The 18,694-nt window shown below is 36.0% G+C and overlaps 1 protein-coding gene across 2 annotated transcripts in view; it reads left to right on the top strand.

Moving 5' to 3' along the window:
* The window catches only part of LOC132124488 (partitioning defective 3 homolog), a 474,703-nt gene that overhangs the window by 229,492 nt on the left and 226,517 nt on the right, over nucleotides 1-18,694 (top strand). For both annotated transcript variants that reach the window (XM_059535542.1, XM_059535540.1), the window contains exons 6-9: nucleotides 1,778-1,881; nucleotides 4,723-4,806; nucleotides 11,651-11,776; nucleotides 15,792-16,141. In XM_059535542.1, the coding sequence (XP_059391525.1) occupies nucleotides 1,778-1,881; nucleotides 4,723-4,806; nucleotides 11,651-11,776; nucleotides 15,792-16,141 (664 nt within the window). The remainder of the gene's footprint in view (nucleotides 1-1,777; nucleotides 1,882-4,722; nucleotides 4,807-11,650; nucleotides 11,777-15,791; nucleotides 16,142-18,694) is intronic.

Below are 18,694 nucleotides of genomic sequence, written 5' to 3'. Positions count from 1 at the left end.
TAAAAAAATAGAGACAGATGAAAATAGGACTCCAGTCATCCTCTTCAGACCGGCGGAAGCGTGTGGTGGAGAATAGTGGTGGTGTCTGAAAAGACTGAATGCATTTCCATTTAAAGACGGAAGTGTTTATTTAGACGTGCTTGACATTTTGGTGAGAGGGGAAGGTTAAGGGTAAGACTGCTGGAATATTAATATCTGTGGCTAACAAACCATTGCAGAATCTCGCCCGTGTCTAGACACTCACTTGGCTTTGGAAATGATCCACAGCCAAGGGTTTGAGTGGAATTAATGTGTGGAATATATTCAGATGTCATTGGATAAACTTGCATGAGAGATTGTTGTTAACCTTTGGTCCCCCATTCATTCATTCATTCATTCATTCATTCATTCATTCATTCATTCGTTCGTTCATTCATTCGTTCGCTCATTCATTCATTCATTCATTCATTCGTTCGTTCATTAATTTATTTTTTTATTAAGCTGAATACACTGTTTGCATACACATAATATATGAATAACCAAGTGTGGTGGATAGGAATATTTTCTTAAATGTCTTTTTTTGTTTTCATGCAAAGCTATGGAATCTTGATTATGTGTATTGACCGTATGCAATACAGCGGCCTGGCCATTTTGATGTATATTTTTGCAGTGTTGTTGAGATAGTATTCTAGGTTTTTATTTATTTATTTATTTTTTTAGTTAAAGTTTTGGGAACATTACTATTATTATTATTATTATTTATTTATTTAATTTTTTTAGTTACAGTTTTGGGAACAATATTATTATTATTATTTATTTATTTAATTTTTTTAGTTAAAGTTTTGGGAACATTATTATTATTATTATTATTATTATTATTATTATTATTATTATTATTATTATTGTTATTATTATTATTTTTACTATTGTTACTATTATTAATTTAGTACATTCAAGTAAACTTAATAAAAAAATAGAAATGTAGCCTTAGAAACTTGGTGACATAAGATGTTCAATTTTACCTCATTTAACGTTTATTTTAATTAGCTTTAAAAAAAATGTTAATATGAGATAATTTTGAGATAATTTTCTAGATTTTTATTGATATTAAAATTTTTGCTAAGTGTTTAAAATGCTTATTTATTTATATATTTATTTATTTATTTATTTATTGCTCTCTCTGAGACTCATTGAAAGGCAAGGATTAAATACAATTAAGCTATAAAAAAATATAAAGAGGCCCTTTGTTTATTATTCGGCATGACTAATCATTTCAAAGATGGCAGGAAACAAAAGCATTTAATCTTTCAAAGAAAGCTGACATGCATTTTGTGGTCAGTCTGTCAATATGTTTGATGAGAGTCCTGCCTTCAATCCAGCCTCCATTATTTGACAGGACCTTATTGTTCTACATTCTTCCAAGAATTGTAAATGACATCTGCACATACCGGACGTGTCAAGGGGTTGAGAAATAGAAAGACAGAGAGATGGAAATTAGATAAGGATAGCGAATGAAACAAATGAGCATCCACTCAACTCTTCTCTTATCCGATTAGCAGCAGACCTGAGCGCAGCTCAAGCCAGACTGATTGATTGAATATGAATAATTGATTACAGCCATCTTTTCTGAGGATTGCTCTAATGTCACGGCTGTACTCTCAGTCACTCTGATTTAAACCAGCAGCCATTTCACTCATATGTCACTCAATTAGATTAGAGCGATCCAGAGATCGGCTGCTTTATGTGAGATGTGAGGGAGAACCGTTGACTCACAGTCTGCTTCTTTGGTGCTCCACAGGAAGAAGAAGAAGAAGAAGACGAGGAGAGAGCAGACAACGGGAGGAATGGCAGGATAGAGCCGGTGGGACGGGCAGATTCCTGTGTGGAATCAGCTTCACTTGAGTAAGTGCTCTCAGGAATATGAACAAATGATTCGGGATCCGCTTTCTGTCGTTCTCACAACCAACAGAATCCAACAAATCTTTGTTTTCTACAAAAATGTCTTGAAAGGTAGTCCACATGAAAAAAAAAAAACTACTGAACACAAAATGAGATATTTAGGTAAATGTCCAGTCTGCCTTTTCCCATGTATTGAAAAACTGTGATCAGTGATTATAATGCAACTAATTTAAGAAATGAATGAAATGTAAGATATGTGTTCCTGTAACTCAAGTGGTAGAGCATTGCGTTATCAAGCGCAGGGTTGTGGGTTCGATTCCCCGGGAACACATGATAGGTGAAAATTGATAGCCTGAATGCACTGTAAGTCGCTTTGGATAAAAGCGTCTGCTAAATGCATAAATTTAATTTAATTTTAATTTAAGATATATAAATATATGTGTGTGTGTGTGTTTGTGTTATTTAAAATAATAGTATTTGTGTTCTTTATTAATATTTTGAATTAGTTAATTTTCACATTTTCATTTTAATTGTAGTTTTCTTTAAACACACACACACACACACACACACACACACACACACACACACACACACACACACACACACACGCACACATATATTTATATATCTTACATTTCATACATTTCTTAAATTAGTTGCATTATACAACCCGAATTCCGGAAAAGTTGGGACGTTTTTTAAATTTTAATAAAATGAAAACTAAAGGAATTTCAAATCACATGAGCCAATATTTTATTCACAATAGAACATAGATAACGTAGCAAATGTTTAAACTGAGAAATTTTACACTTTTATCCACTTAATTAGCTCATTTAAAATTTAATGCCTGCTACAGGTCTCAAAAAAGTTGGCACGGGGGCAACAAATGGCTAAAAAAGCAAGCAGTTTTGAAAAGATTCAGCTGGGAGAACATCTAGTGATTAATTAAGTTAATTGATATCAGGTCTGTAACATGATTAGCTATAAAAGCTTTGTCTTAGAGAAGCAGAGTCTCTCAGAAGTAAAGATGGGCAGAGGCTCTCCAATCTGTGAAAGACTGCGTAAAAAAATTGTGGAAAACTTTAAAAACAATGTTCCTCAACGTCAAATTGCAAAGGCTTTGCAAATCTCATCATCTACAGTGCATAACATCATCAAAAGATTCAGAGAAACTGGAGAAATCTCTGTGCGTAAGGGACAAGGCCGGAGACCTTTATTGGATGCCCGTGGTCTTCGGGCTCTCAGACGACACTGCATCACTCATCGGCATGATTGTGTCAATGACATTACTAAATGGGCCCAGGAAAACTTTCAGAAACCACTGTCGGTAAACACAATCCGCCGTGCCATCAGCAGATGCCAACTAAAGCTCTATCATGCAAAAAGGAAGCCATATGTGAACATGGTCCAGAAGCGCCGTCGTGTCCTGTGGGCCAAGGCTCATTTAAAATGGACTATTTCAAAGTGGAATAGTGTTTTATGGTCAGACGAGTCCAAATTTGACATTCTTGTTGGAAATCACGGACGCCGTGTCCTCCGGGCTAAAGAGGAGGGAGACCTTCCAGCATGTTATCAGCGTTCAGTTCAAAAGCCAGCATCTCTGATGGTATGGGGGTGCATAAGTGCATACGGTATGGGCAGCTTGCATGTTTTGGAAGGCTCTGTGAATGCTGAAAGGTATATAAAGGTTTTAGAGCAACATATGCTTCCCTCCAAACAACGTCTATTTCAGGGAAGGCCTTGTTTATTTCAGCAGGACAATGCAAAACCACATACTGCAGCTATAACAACAGCATGGCTTTGTCGTAGAAGAGTCCGGGTGCTAACCTGGCCTGCCTGCAGTCCAGATCTTTCACCTATAGAGAACATTTGGCGCATCATTAAACGAAAAATACGTCAAAGACGACCACGAACTCTTCAGCAGCTGGAAATCTATATAAGGCAAGAATGGGACCAAATTCCAACAGCAAAACTCCAGCAACTCATAGCCTCAATGCCCAGACGTCTTCAAACTGTTTTGAAAAGAAAAGGAGATGCTACACCATGGTAAACATGCCCCGTCCCAACTATTTTGAGACCTGTAGTAGAAATCAAAATTGAAATGAGCTCATTTTGTGCATAAAATTGTAAACTTTCTCAGTTTAAACATTTGCTATGTTATCTATGTTCTATTGTGAATAAAATATTGGCTCATGTGATTTGAAAGTATTTTAGTTTTCATTTTATTAAAATTTAAAAAACGTCCCAACTTTTCCGGAATTCGGGTTGTATATAAATAATTTTTAAATAATTAAAATGTTATAAAAATATATTTGTTTTAAATAATTTTCTTTTTTTACAAATTTTAATTGGTTTTATTTTCATTTTTTTAATGGTTTAGTATAATAGCCCTGATCAAATGGTCTTTCTTAGGTGATTTAGTCTTAAACCATCAGGAAACGATGACTGTTTAACAGACCGCAGATCTTGTGCTCATCTTTTTTACTGATGTTTGTGGTCCTCTCTTTATCCCATGTGTTCATGCCAGATGTTTCCTCTCAGGTGTAGTGCGCTCCCTGACTGTTAAAAACACAGAACTGGCCCACTGCAGGCCTCAATCTGATCCTAATCACTTAATTGAAGTTTCTGTTTGGGTCCTCCATCGACCCGTGTGTCTTAATGGCCCCTGGGGTTATAGATGGACTCGTGCTGGGCTGGATCTAAACTAGCCTTAGCTTGCAGCTCATAGCTACTCATAGCCGCTCTATCATACTCTAAACTTTTTATGTATTGCCTTTTCTTTGTTTACTTGGTTTCTCCTGTTTTGTTTCTCCTCTCATTGCCCTCGTTTGTCAATGTCCCTAGTGAAATGTTGAAGCTGGTTGAGGTGTCCAATGGCGGTGGGCCGCTAGGAATCCACGTGGTGCCTTTCAGTGCCAGAGACAGAAGGTAAAGCTTTACAAAACCACATTATCTTCACTGAATTCATTTTATTCTTGTCAACTCATTCCATAGGCCATTTTTTAGTATATTTTCCTTAATTTCAGTGTTGTTTTTAAAGGGAAAGTTTACCCAAAAATGAAAATTTGCAGTTAATTTATTCACCCTCAGGCCATAGAAGATGACCGTAGGTAACTTTTTTCTTCAGCAGAACGAGGCCATGATTCACGGTGATTCAGAAAATGCAAGTCAATGCCTACTGGCACTTTGAGAGTCAAAAAAGCATGTACTGGCAAGACAAATTAAAATACCCATGGCTCCCGACAATATATTGAGGTCTTAAGAAGTGCGACAGCCAGTCTGTTCAAGAAACTGAACATTATTTACAGCATTAGTACCTGTGGTCCAGAGCTTCAGGCAAATAATAAAGATTGCTGATCGGTTCTTCAGTGAATCATTCTGAACCAGTTTGACCATTTTAGTGAACTAAACTCACTTTTGGAAGCCCGATATTCACTCTGACTCAAAATGAGCTGAAATAGCAGTCTATCTGATCCTGTGATGAATGAACAGATTCATCTCTCCAGTCATCTTGTATGGCCTGATGGTGAGTAAATGAACAGCAAATGTTAATTTATGGGTGAACTATCCCTTTAAGACTCACAGGTTGTGTTTCGGAGCAGCTCGTGCCTGTAATCCTCAGTTGTGTCCTCTGCATCCTCCAGATTTCTCTCATATCTTGACAAGTTTCCCTCAAGGTGTCTTTGCAAAAGTTGACTTTTATTCCCCAGCATGTACCATCCATTTAAGGTGGTTTTTCATCATTCCTCAAGTATGTATTGACAGTATGGCACTCTCTCGAGTGGGCTCCTCTTGAACAGCTTTGCATCTTCTACAAACACATTCTCCAGCTGAATAATGAAAGCAAAGCTACAGCAGCTCAGATTCTCTATAAGGACACAGAAAGAACAGAATGGGACTCTGCTAAACACTCTGCGCCCCTCCAGAAGGACAAAGGGGACATGGGGCATGGCACTGAATAAATTAGGTAGCTTTATTGGAGCAAGAAAAGCCTCAATCTGGCCAAGTCAATTCGTCTAAACTGCTTCACCCAATCTGACTAAAAGCTCATTCATATTATTGGTCATTCACAACAGCCAAGGTCAGCTGTGGTAAGAGAAGCAAAATGATGAAAGGAAGGTGCAAATGAATGAAAAACTGTTCTAATGTAGTCAGTGACGACTATAAAGGGATTTTCAGAGAACTGTTTATTAGCAATAAAAATGCACAACCTCTTCAGACGTAATGTGATGCTGGTTTATGAAATGAATGCCAAGCCTCCCCAAAAAAGCTTTAACCCTTTGACTATTTTAAGTTTCAGTATATAAAATTATAGTTTTATTATTATTATTATTATTATTTTAATGTTCAAAAACTAATATTTAGAACCCAACTCTAAATAGTAACCCAGTCTTTCAAGGACAGTCCTTTATAATTGACACAATAATACCTACAATATCAGAAAATTAATCATAATAATAATAATAAGAAGAAGAAGAAGAAGAAGTAAATAAACTTTACTTTCCCCAATAACTAATTTTTAAAAACTAAATTATTGCCAACACTGACACAATAATAACTACAACAAAAGAACATTATTATTATTATTATTATTATTATTATTATGTGATTGTTGTGTAAATTATTGCAAATATTTATTGGGTTACTATTTAGAACTGGGTTCTAAATATTAGATTTTAAACACTTACAAATAAAATGTATTTATTTATGTATTTATTTATTTATTATTAATGATCTGTTATTGTAGATCTCATTGTGTCCCTGTGTAAATATTAGTTATTGGACATTTTTTAAATGAAATGAAATTATTATTATTATTATTATTATTATTATTATTATTGTTAACTCTATAACCTTTATTGCACAGCCTGCTATGAGTATAATTAAAGTGTGGATGTATGCATATTTTCAGAAATAGAAACATTTATCTGTGCTCACATTCTGTAGCAAAATGTCCTTGTCATTGTGTCCTTGAATGAATCTCAGGGTTGTAAATTGTCCCACATCTGATACTTTAGTTAATATCTAATCAGAACTGTCACTTACACTCAAACAAACACAATGGCACACTTCCTCAGCAACAGCGTGATGACTTCATCAGCTCATCTTGTGTGATTGGTGGGATGTGTTGAATGTGAACTCATTAACATCTTGAAGAGGGCACGGAGGTGACAGCAAGGGCTCAGAGTGGCTTCTCTCCGCCAACATCATGAGTCATGTGACATCTCAGAAAATTACTTAGACACAGAGTCTTGCAGAACCGTGACTCCAGTAACGAGATCTGATCACATGGCCAGCGGTCACAGCAAACAAGGCAGGGTCTAATTGCTCAGCATAAATGGGTCCTGATTGCACAGTTATTCTCAGTGTTGGGGAGTAACTAGTTACATGTAACGGTGTTACGTAATTTAATTACAAAATAAATGTAACAGTAATCAGTTACAGTTACTAAGAAAAAATGAGTAATTAAATTACAGTTACTTATGAAAATTGTAACGATTACAAAGAGGATTACATTTTAATATTTACACACATCCACATACAGCTTATTTCTTTCCCAAATTGCACTAAGACATATGGCCCATAATCTCCGAGACGCGGAAAACACATTCGTATAGAATCCAGTCATAAAAATGGAATTCAGCCTATAACGCAGACGCAATATGCCACATTTTGGACGAATAAATCAAAAGTAGGTCAGTACACTTGAATCAAAACCCGATATGGACTGATGTCTGTGAATATTAAGCCGCAAAAAGACTGAATATGAATCCTGCACGTTCTGCGTGTCTGTGGAAATCAGGCGCTGACTGGACATCGGGAGAACCGGGACTATTCCCGGTGGCCTGGCAGACGATTTGGCCTTCTACTTTAATATTGTTATTGTATAATTGCAGGCCGAATATACTAAAGCGATTATTTCCGAATCCGCCATTCGATAATTAAATCTCTAATAAATCATGAATCGGTTAGTCGTGACTGGCAATGGTTGGGCTCGCACGCTCTCCGCGCCTCCGCCGAACGGTTTGGATCAGACTCCGAGTAATCAATGCGAGAGAGAGAGACCGGAGTGAACTGTGTAAGCGCACAGCTGGAGCAGAGAAGCGACACTTCTGTTCAGGGTTTCAGGTGCAGGTCAGTTTCATCTGTAAAGATGCTAATGTAGTTTTGTCTTTGTTTACTTAGTCAAGCAGCAGCACACTGCTCGCAATCACTCAAAATACTGTATAAACGACGTCATTATTATCTATTGTAATGTTACAGTAGTAAGTTAGCAGACAGATCATCATATTTTATCATAGGTCTAGGGGGAGCTAGTGGATACAAAAACACAACCCTTAGGAAAATTAATGTAGCCTATGGTATGGCACTAATCGTGGTTTAATTATGGAATTTGTAGTAAAAATAAATACAAGTGGTAATTCATTTGCCAAAAAAACAAAATTGCACTTACAAAACATGGTAAAAGTCAAATAAAAATCTTCAGTATTAAAGTCATGAGAGAGATGGATGGATAATGGAAGTGAAGGTGCAGTTCAGGAGAGAACTCTTAATTACGTTGCATGTCCCCAACCTAAGGATTTAAATATTAAAAAAAAATAGGGTTGTCCATGTTTCAGAATGGGTTGTGGGTGTATGAGTGTGAGATTTCCCAGCCTATTTTTTTTCCCAGTCCACCCTCATGGAAATTAATCTCTAGAACAGTCACTTCATGAGCATTTTTTACTTATTTTGAGAAACTATCATCATATCATATACAAAGAGACAGCAGTGTTTCAGAAAGACACCAATGTTTCAGGAGTTTAGTACACAAAATAGGACACATGCTTATTAGATAACCGTATTTGAGTTGATGTATATGCTTTTATTTTTTTATTAACTATTTTTCCCCAAACCATTGTTAGATGCAGTTAGATGCCTGTAGTTATGCAAAGATTTGGTTTCAAAAACAGTATCTATAAACTATTTCTTTTGATTTTAAATCTGCTTTGAACTTCAGATCAATCTCAAAGTAAAAGGCAGTACTAAAGTCTGATTGTGTGGTGGAAGTGTTCAAATGTGATCATCTTAATTTAAGTGATGAAGGATGGTGAAAGTCTGACAGTATTGAGCACTGCTGTAAGGTTAAACCTGAATGGTGTAAAATGGTTGAAGATGATTTACAGTTGCAAATTAACATTCATTAGAAATTTATAAAAGTAATCAAAATGTACTCAAAAGTAAATAGTTACATTACTTTATTAAAGTAATTAAAAAAGTTACACTACTATTACATTTTAAATAGGGTAACTTGTAATCTGTAATCTATTACATTTCCAAAGTAACCTTCCCAACACTGGTTATTCTATTAAAGACAGTGGATAAGAACAGGTGGTTTTGAATAAATACTCTGCCAGTACTGAGATATAATTATCTTACAAACTATTTAGGACAGCTACTATACAAATTAAGAAAGCCTTAAAGTTTAAATTGTTAAAAGCTGAAATGATAAAATTACCATTCTGTCTAAATAAATTAAAAATAAAACACTAAAAACTAAAATTAGACATTATAGTCCTTGAATCTAAGCATTGCAACACTGTATTGCACAAAATGAAGAATTTTAAATTGGGTTAAGATTCGATTGCACATTATGACTGATAACCACAATTGAATTAAATGACCAAAATTACATTTAAATGAATTATTATGTCTTAATAAATAAAACAATTGCAACACCTAAAAATGATTGAGTTGCATGACTGCAATATAGTGTACAGTACCAAAAAAGAGGCATAATTATGTCAAGATCATTTAACAGCATGTCTACCTTCTTAAAAGATGAAGTGAAAATAATAATAATAAAAAAACTAACCTAACAAACAAGGGAAATGCTAATAAAAAATTACATATTTACTTGCAAATACATTAGTGTTGATTTATTATACTGTAGGTTAATGATATATCTTGCTTCCTCAATGTTAATATTTATCATTAATGCTGGCCATTTATAGTTTCTTTTCATTTGCAGCAGAAACTAAAGTGCACATCCTGTCTGCCATATTTGTTGCGTGTTTTGAAGTCATTTAGAAGTTCAGAGTGACCGCACCTAAAGTCTCCGTTTTAAACTAATGACTAATGAGCCTCTACAGATCGTCCATCAGTCCAGTGGGAGCTGAACTAATCCTCACTCTTCCCCTCAGCTGCTCTGCATCAAGATCATAAAGACTAAGTGCAAGCTGTGTGATTACTTCACAAGACCACACCATAGACTCTGCACTCAAACCGCACACAGCTGTCTGCTGCACACTGTGTTCTGTTAAAGAAGGGTTTGATCTGTCTGTTTCTCCAGCAGATTCAGTCAAAGTATTTATTCCTTATTTGTTGCTTCACTCACATCACCTATTCAAGTCAGGTTCTGCTGTCTGTGCATTTATACAATCCATCTCCTGCCTGCTGCCATCAGTGCACACACACACACACACACACACACACACATTTGTGCTCCTAAACTTTGTTAATATCAATGTATTGTTTTAGTTTTAGTGAAAGTTTGCTGTCGAACATTGCTGATGTGACAGACTCAGGCCTCAGGGAGAGTAAGAGTTCATAAGCTCTGTTTATATCAGAAACTTCTCCATGCTTTTTTAAACCCATCAAATGCGACGCTGCATTTCACATGATTGCGTCTCAGGGTTTGTAGATTAGGGGCCGCAGCGCTCTGAATCCGAAACCACAGCAGGTCTGTGAAAAGTGCCAAAAATCCATATGGCCAAAGGCGGCTTACATTCAGAAAGTTCTTTTACGATGTATTGAGTTGAAAGAGAGCCGCCAGGAACAGAAAACTCCTCAAAAGTTCAAGCTCAATGGGAACTGTGTTCTTTTTTACAGTACTTGTTTTAGATTGGATAAAGGTGACACGTTGCCATCTATAACTAACTCTTACCCTTTTTGAATATGGAATATATACAATGTTCTTGACTGTCTGATATCTTCATGAAAGGATGCAGAGGACACAGGTTTGTTTCTTTGATTGTGTTGAATATAATGTTTGTAGATTTGTGTTTTACAAGCATTTACCATGATTACTATAGTTTCCACCAAATATATATGTGTGTGTGTGTGTGTGTGTGTGTGTGTGTGTGTGTGTGTGTGTGTGTGTGTGTGTATGTGTTAAATTGAAATAATAATAATAATAAAAAAATTTAAAGACTAACTTACAGAAATTATGAAATCATCTTAAAATGTTTAAAATAGATGCCATATTAATTAATTGTGTTACTGTACTGTAAGTGAAGTAATTCATATTTTAATAATAATCATATAGTTAATAATTTATTTATATTTTATTAATTTTATTATTATTTAATAATACTAATACTACTACTACTACTACTACTACTACTAATAATAATAATTTATTTCATTCTGAATTCTGAAAGCTTCTGGGGCTGTTAAAAGAAATCACAATGTTAACTTATTGTCACGTACAGAAGTTATAATAATTGTAGTAACTGTTATTTTTGTGGAAACCGTGTTTACCATAGTAGTTATTTGTAGCACTCTGAGTTGCAGGGGCCTCTGATTCCTCAAAATATTCCCAAAACTGCTTGTACAGTGTGTTTAAATGCATTGATTTTAATTGCATGATGCCATTTAATTGAAGCTAACTGTGGGTTCTGTGTTAGATCATGCCTGGTTGAAGCTGTGCGTCTGTGTCAGGCTCTGACAGTAATGTGTGGTGTAGCTGATCTGAGCTCAGTGTCACTAATATCTGCTGTGACTGTTCCAGGACGCTGGGCTTGTTAGTGAAGAGGCTGGAGAGGGGCGGGAAGGCGGAGCGGGAAGCTCTGTTCCAGGAGAACGACTGTATCGTACGGATTAATAACGCAGATCTGCGCAACATCCAATTCGAACAGTAAGCCCTTCTCTGGAGGAGACGCAGAGACCATCTTCACGCTTTGTCCTTTCAACCTTTCATTCCTTTCCACACTTTCATGAGCTTTCAGTCTTCCTCAGAGCTTTAAAAAGCCTTGCTGTCAGCTTTTAATCTCACCCCTCTCTCGAACTAAACAAAGAATAGCATCTCTGTGTAAAGTTTACAGAAGTTGTTTGTGGATCAGATGCAGCAGTAGAGGTTATCGTAAGGTTGATTACAAATCTGTCTTGATTTCCTTGAAGGTTTGTGCAGTACGATAACCCTGATACTCTGTTAAATTTTAACTTTTAGAGTTCAGAACTGTCTATCCATCCATCCAATAGACTTCATTGCCTTCAAAACTTCAATGTATAAACCATTTTAAATTTCAAACTACTTCAAACTGAAAGTCTAAAAACTTCAAGTTTTTCTAACTTTTTTCAAACATTCTGATCTGGCTTTCTCAAGCCAACTTCATAGTTTGCCTTGACACACTTATTGAGTTTAATATATGAACTCATGTCCACCCACAATCAGACAAACTCTTTGCCCTCTTCTGTGTTTTCACTGTTATACAGTAGGAGGCGCTATTACACATCTTCTGCAAGAGTACAGGATCTCTGGATCAAAAACACTATGAAGAATCACAAAAAAGTGATTGCGTACGGACACAGATGCATATGTAAAATAACGTGATAATTAAACATTAAACAGCATATAAATCAAAACTGCCTTTTATCGAAACAAACAAACACTAGGAAGTGATAGATTTGTTGATATATTTATAGATGATTGTAGATGACTTATAGATTATTTAATATTGTTATTATTCCTAAAGTCTGCTGAACCAAAATTTTTTTAAGATATTTGTATTTTTGATTCTTTGAAGAGAATCGACTCACAAAAAGTGAATCATAGGTGAGTTGCTCAAGTAAAATGAGGCAGTGCTCTTGAAATGAACTACTAACTTCTTAACATTTATTGTGTTAAAGTAACAAAATAAACCTTGCCCAGTTTAATGAAGTAAAAAAGTAACTACAAATGTACTCAAGTTAGTGTAAAAGCGTAGCTGAGCATCACCCATAAGGCCATTGACATGTAAAGCAAACAATCACGGTTCATTTTGTTCAGCGTCATTTTTAGGGGCATAAAAATGTAGAGTTGATTTCTCTACAATAATAGACCAACCTGCAGCGGATAAATCATTAATTAAAGAACAAGAGACTGTGACGTGAACTTTATACACTTTTGAAAATCCTGCATTTAGTTGATCATGATAAGCGCTCGTTGTCACAATTATAAACAGTTGCTTTCTTCTTCAAACAGAGGGTTAGGCACCATAATTGGTTTGATCCCAGCCACACCATTAAAGAAAGTGACACACACATCTCAAGGAAATCGTGTAGAATTCAACCAATCAGATGATGACTTCAAGACCCGTGAAGTGTTTCGCATTTTGTGTGTTTTCTTATCTTATGCATCAGACATTCAGCCAGTGTTCTGAGGATAAAACTAATGTAAAAGAACCCACCTTCAGATCTAGGAAGTAACTGATTACATGTGATCTGGAGAAAAGATGAGAACATCGTTTGCAGGTAGAGTTTCTTTCCACATTTATCATCAAGAGCTTCCTTTGGCTCAGTCTTGTTCGGCTCGGCTGGCCTGGTCCAGATGATTGTATAAGGCAAGATGAGAACAAACTCAGCTGCAACAGGAGAATGAATGAATAATAAAAAAACCTCTGGTTGGAATTCGCCACAAAGCACAGAAAAGGCACAGCTGCGGGATAATTCATAATCTCATCTAAAACTAATTTACATACATCATTCAGTCCGCTTACACAAACCCACACCACAAGTTAATTTCCCCAATGTCCCAAAACGTTATTATGTTTTAATTGCTCTGCTATATTTTTGCATGAGAACTTTCGCCACTAGTGCAAATACACAAACCTAGCGGGGTCAAGGATTAAACACGACCTTGTGAATTACGTACACATTGTGTAGATACTGTGAGCATTATACTTATTAGATATTACATCCTTTTGTTCTTCGTGTATATTGCCATCCCTCAGGACGTTTGTCTCATCGATTTGATATGTTAGTTATCTGTAAACAAACTCGCGGTTTCCATGCTTGTAAAGTCACTTCACAAGAGAGTAACGGTTTAATCTGCGTCTTTGTTGTCGTCTTTTTCTCTCTCACAGCTCCTGGATTCATACAGACTGATGTTTTCTCTCTCTCTCTTTCTCTCTCTCTCCCTCTGTTTCTTGATTGTGCTCCATGTGGAGTTATAATTCATAACGATATCCTAATCTTATTGGACTGTTTGCATGGGTAAATATTTATCAGCGGTTGATCTAACGCAATGTAATGAGTTGATGGAGTCATTTATTATTCAATCAGACAGAGGGAGTCGTGTGATTAGCCGTGTGTCACCGCTTCACTCGTCTGCTCGTTTGTTTGGAGGCAGGCGGGGGCAACATTTGCATAAGAATAGTTGGGCGTCCCTAAAGTGAGGCGCTATTTGCTGTCTAGTTGCAGAGATTGATTTAATGAAGAGTTTATTGAGACGGAAATAACTCACTCTGATGGTTCTTAAGTTAAAGGAGTAAATAGCGACGTACATGACTGTCGAGCATGTGTTCCTCTGCTGTTTCGTGATCTTGTGTTGGGTTTAAGTTTCTGGGTCAAACTATCTATATGCTAAATAGCAGCATTAACCTGCATTTCTGGTGTGCTTGTCTTGGATTTTTTGGGGGGTGTTTACAGCAATAGTTCACTAGAAATATGAATATTTTGGCAGGGTTTACTCAGACTCGTGTTGTTTTAAACTCCATTCCATACGATGGAATGTAAACGCTGACTGCAGCTTCCAATCTCTAAAACTGGAAGAAAAATAAATAAATAAATAAATAAAAGTGGTGACTTGTGCACAAGTCTTCTGAAGTCATATGATTGCTTTATGTGAGGAACAGACTGAACTTTTTAACTATTATTTCTGCTTTTTCCATAGCTATCGCTCTTGCTTATATCATTTCAAATTTTCTACATCAAGATGCATGAAAACATCTAAGTCATGAATGCATGAAAAAGTGAATAAATTAAATGTTCCCTCATACAAAATTGTTGTACCAATCAAAACTTTTTAGTCAGATTTTTGTTTTTTATTTTTTCCAGCAACGATATTCAAAAATGACAGTAAATTGTTACAAAGATTTCTATTTCAAATAAATGCTGTTCTAATGTTTCTACAAAACTATTGTGCAGCACAACTGTTTTCAACATTGATGACAATCAGTAAATCATCATATCAGAATGATTTCTGAAGATCATGTGACACTGAAGACTGGAGGAATGATGCTGAACACTCAGCCTTACATTTCAGGAATAAATTATATTTTAACAGATATAACAATAGAAAACAGCTATTTTCAATTTGATTTTTTTAAACTATTTTTACTGCACTTTTGATGAAAAGTACTTGAGACTAAAACACAAAACAAAAAAAACCCATTTTAAAAAATATTATTGACCCCAAACCTTTGAACGCTAGTAAGTCATACTATGTCATACATATATTTATTATATATATATATATATATATATATATATATATATATATATATATATATATATATATATATATATATATATATATATTATATATATATTTTTTGTGCTCCTTTTTGCCATATCTTGCAGGTCTGATGGGCTGCTGTTTTTGTCCTTCATGTGGCACACTTATGAAAACAGATCCCGTTTCCTGCCTCTAATACATTTCACTGCTTCCTCCCCAAGGCTTTGCGATTATGGAAATGGAAGATAACGTGAATTAACCTTGTTTCCAACTGTACTAGTACAATTAGCCAACGATAAAGCAAGGCAACCTATTGACCTCTGCATCTTCTTTGCTTTTAACAGTCCCAGTAGTTAGTATGAGCCTGTTCAGTAATTGACAATGATATACATCCTTACTGAAACCTGTGTGTGTGTGTGCTGTTCTCTCCCCTCAGGGCCCAGAATTTGTTCAGACAGGCTATGCGTACTCCACTCATCCTGTTTCATGTAGTTCCAGCGGTGAAGAAAGCCCAATACGAGCTGTTGTCTCAGAACGAACTGGGCCTTCAGGCTGCTCCGGGCCCCGGGGACAGGGCCAGTCTGTTGGGAGGAGGTGTCGAGTATAGCCCACGGAGAATGTCCAAAGCCGAATCGACCCTGGGCTATCCCACGTTTCAGCACATAGCAAACCCATCAAACCAGACCCCACCGGGCTCCATCCAGTCCTCCAGACCCACCAGTGCCACCTCCTCTGTGAGCTACTCTAAAAAGATCGGCCGCAAGTTCAACGTCCAGCTGAGGAAAGGTACGGTTACTCAAGTCTCATCATACTGTAACATGACCTTTCATACGAGTACATTTACCTGGCTCACTGAAATAGTCCGATTGTCAGATTCGGTAGATCGCTGATGGGTCGGCCTAGACATGATATGTAGACTTTTTTTCAAATCTGCAGTGTTTGGAAGAATTTATTTAATAGTTGAAAATGTGTCTTATTGCTACTGTGGCTGAAAGCAACATTTAATTAAAATAAATAAATAAATAAATAAATAAGATGAAAAACAAACAAACAAAGGCCAAGTAAAAACATTTGATTTTCACTGGCAAACAAGTTTTAATATCTTTTTTAAATAAAATAAATTAATATGATATGAAATAATATAACATAATTAGTTCTGTCAATCGATTAAAAAAACTCATTAATCACACATTTCTTTCTGAAATTAATTGCGATTAATCCTAACTAGCATTAAAGTTTTAAAATCTACTTTTATATTGCAATGATTCCACATTCAATATTCCGATTAATTTACAAACAACACACTGTTTTTTTTGTTTTTGTTTAATGCCATCTTTTTTTCTTTTTCTTTTTTTTTATGAATGAAGGCCAGTATCAAGGATACCAATACAGAGTTCTCTGTAACCCCCCCCCACCACCACTAATATTTATCCATTGACTATAGCCATTCAACATTACTGTATAGTTGAGAGTTATCAATTTTAACATTTATTAGACTTAGAAAAAACTTCTCATTTAAGTGAACTTAAAACAATCTTCACATAAACCTGTGAATATAAAAAATGTCATATGTACCTTTGCCCTTCAGCGGAAATATACAGAAATTGAAGTAAAAAAAAAACAACAAAATGAAATATATAAATAAAATAACCCTTAAAACTATAAAAGTTCTTTTTCTTTGTCCTTTGTTTAATAGACATCCCAGCAGCTGGTTATTAGGTTGTTTTGGCTGCTGTTTCTTTAAGAGCTGCCACTGCTGAACGTGACGTGAACGTCACATATTTTCTCTTTAACTCTTTTCTGACCCACTTCAGGTCTTAAAGTCTCTATTAATGAGCTGTCGAGTTAAATCGACTGTATTAGATAAGTAAGACAGTTCTGGGCTGCTCCAGGACAGTTTTGAAAACCATTTCAGAGACATGTTCTTAAATTTGACTCATATAAAATATATTACATGGTTGCACAGTTTTAAGGCAGATTTAATCGCATTTTTGGTAACCTCATGACTTAACTGACCGCGGCATTGCATGCACATGGTTTATTTTGTGCTTTAATATGAAATGATACAGGCTACAGCGTGTGCTGGTGCCTTTGTGCTTGAAATAGAAGGACATGCACTGAGAGCACAGTACCGTTTCTGCACTCGTTTGACCCGTTTCTCCCATTCTCAGTCGTAACACTGACATGGCCAATAGATTATGACCCCATACTCATGCATGCGTGTTAAACTTTTTTATTTCAAAACCAATAGCATTAATAATGATCAAATTGGAACAAATTCAGAAGCACATAATTCTCTAGAATGTCATTGTATAGCGTCAAATTAAGATCTGTTATAACTGAAATAAGCAAAATCTCTAATTAGACTCTGCTGTCCAGATGCTTTTGGCCACTGAAGTGAATATGTGAGAAATCCACTCACACGAGACGTCTTGTTGGCTTATTCATCGAAACGCTCTTGCATTAAAAAAAAAAAAACATATGGTATGCATTTATTTATTTATTTGTTTGTTTTCCTCTGAAGTTGCCTGTATTTTCTGCTGTTTTAATAGCTGATGATATCTGTGTGAATGGCAGTGTATCTTCTTTTCCGCTGTAGTGACTAACATTGTGTAACTAAAGCAGTTAGTACTTCAAAGGACTCTATCTGCTATTGTCAGGAAGTGCAGATGCAGCTTCCTCTCAGACTCACGTACGGCTCCAGATCCCATTGGTTCTGCACGGCAGCTGCATCTCAGCATTTCACACCGAGGGAGAACTGGAAATGTCTATCAGAGATACCACAAATGCACTCAAACAGACACAAACAGACTCATATTTATGCATAAACCAAGACGTCTGAGGAATATCTGTTACTGCTTATGCAGCAGCGCCTCTGAGCTCCATTAGCGGCGGTTTTGAGAAGAAAATGCTAGAACGGAAAGCCTCAAAACTTTGTTTCTCTGATGCTGTTTTCCCTCCCCTCTTTGTCACCATGTCCTTGTTTTAGCGATGTCGTAATCACACGCTCCGGCGTGTTTAAATGAAAGAGTAAAAATACGTTTCTTTGTCAGTAAGCTTGTCGCATTTTCATCTCTTAGGTTGACGCAGCAGGAGAGCAAGCGGTAAAGACACAATTAAATCCTGACAACAAATGGGCCGGGCTTCAGCGTGGTGTGAAATATGGAGTGGGTTGGGGACGGCAGGCGTAAACCACACTAGTTTTTAATTGAAAAGACAAGCGCAGGTGAAAGGGAGTTTTCAGCTAGTCTGTCACGCAGCCTGTACTACCTTGTAAAAGAGTACTTCTTAAGAAAATATATACTTAAGTGTGAACTGAATGTAATGATTTTGGACACT

Source organism: Carassius carassius, chromosome 42 (assembly GCF_963082965.1).
Source record: "Carassius carassius chromosome 42, fCarCar2.1, whole genome shotgun sequence".
In the NCBI taxonomy this organism is placed as follows: domain Eukaryota; kingdom Metazoa; phylum Chordata; class Actinopteri; order Cypriniformes; family Cyprinidae; genus Carassius; species Carassius carassius.
The sequence above is the reverse complement of the archived record's forward strand: the minus strand, read 5'-3'. Positions and strand labels throughout refer to the sequence as shown.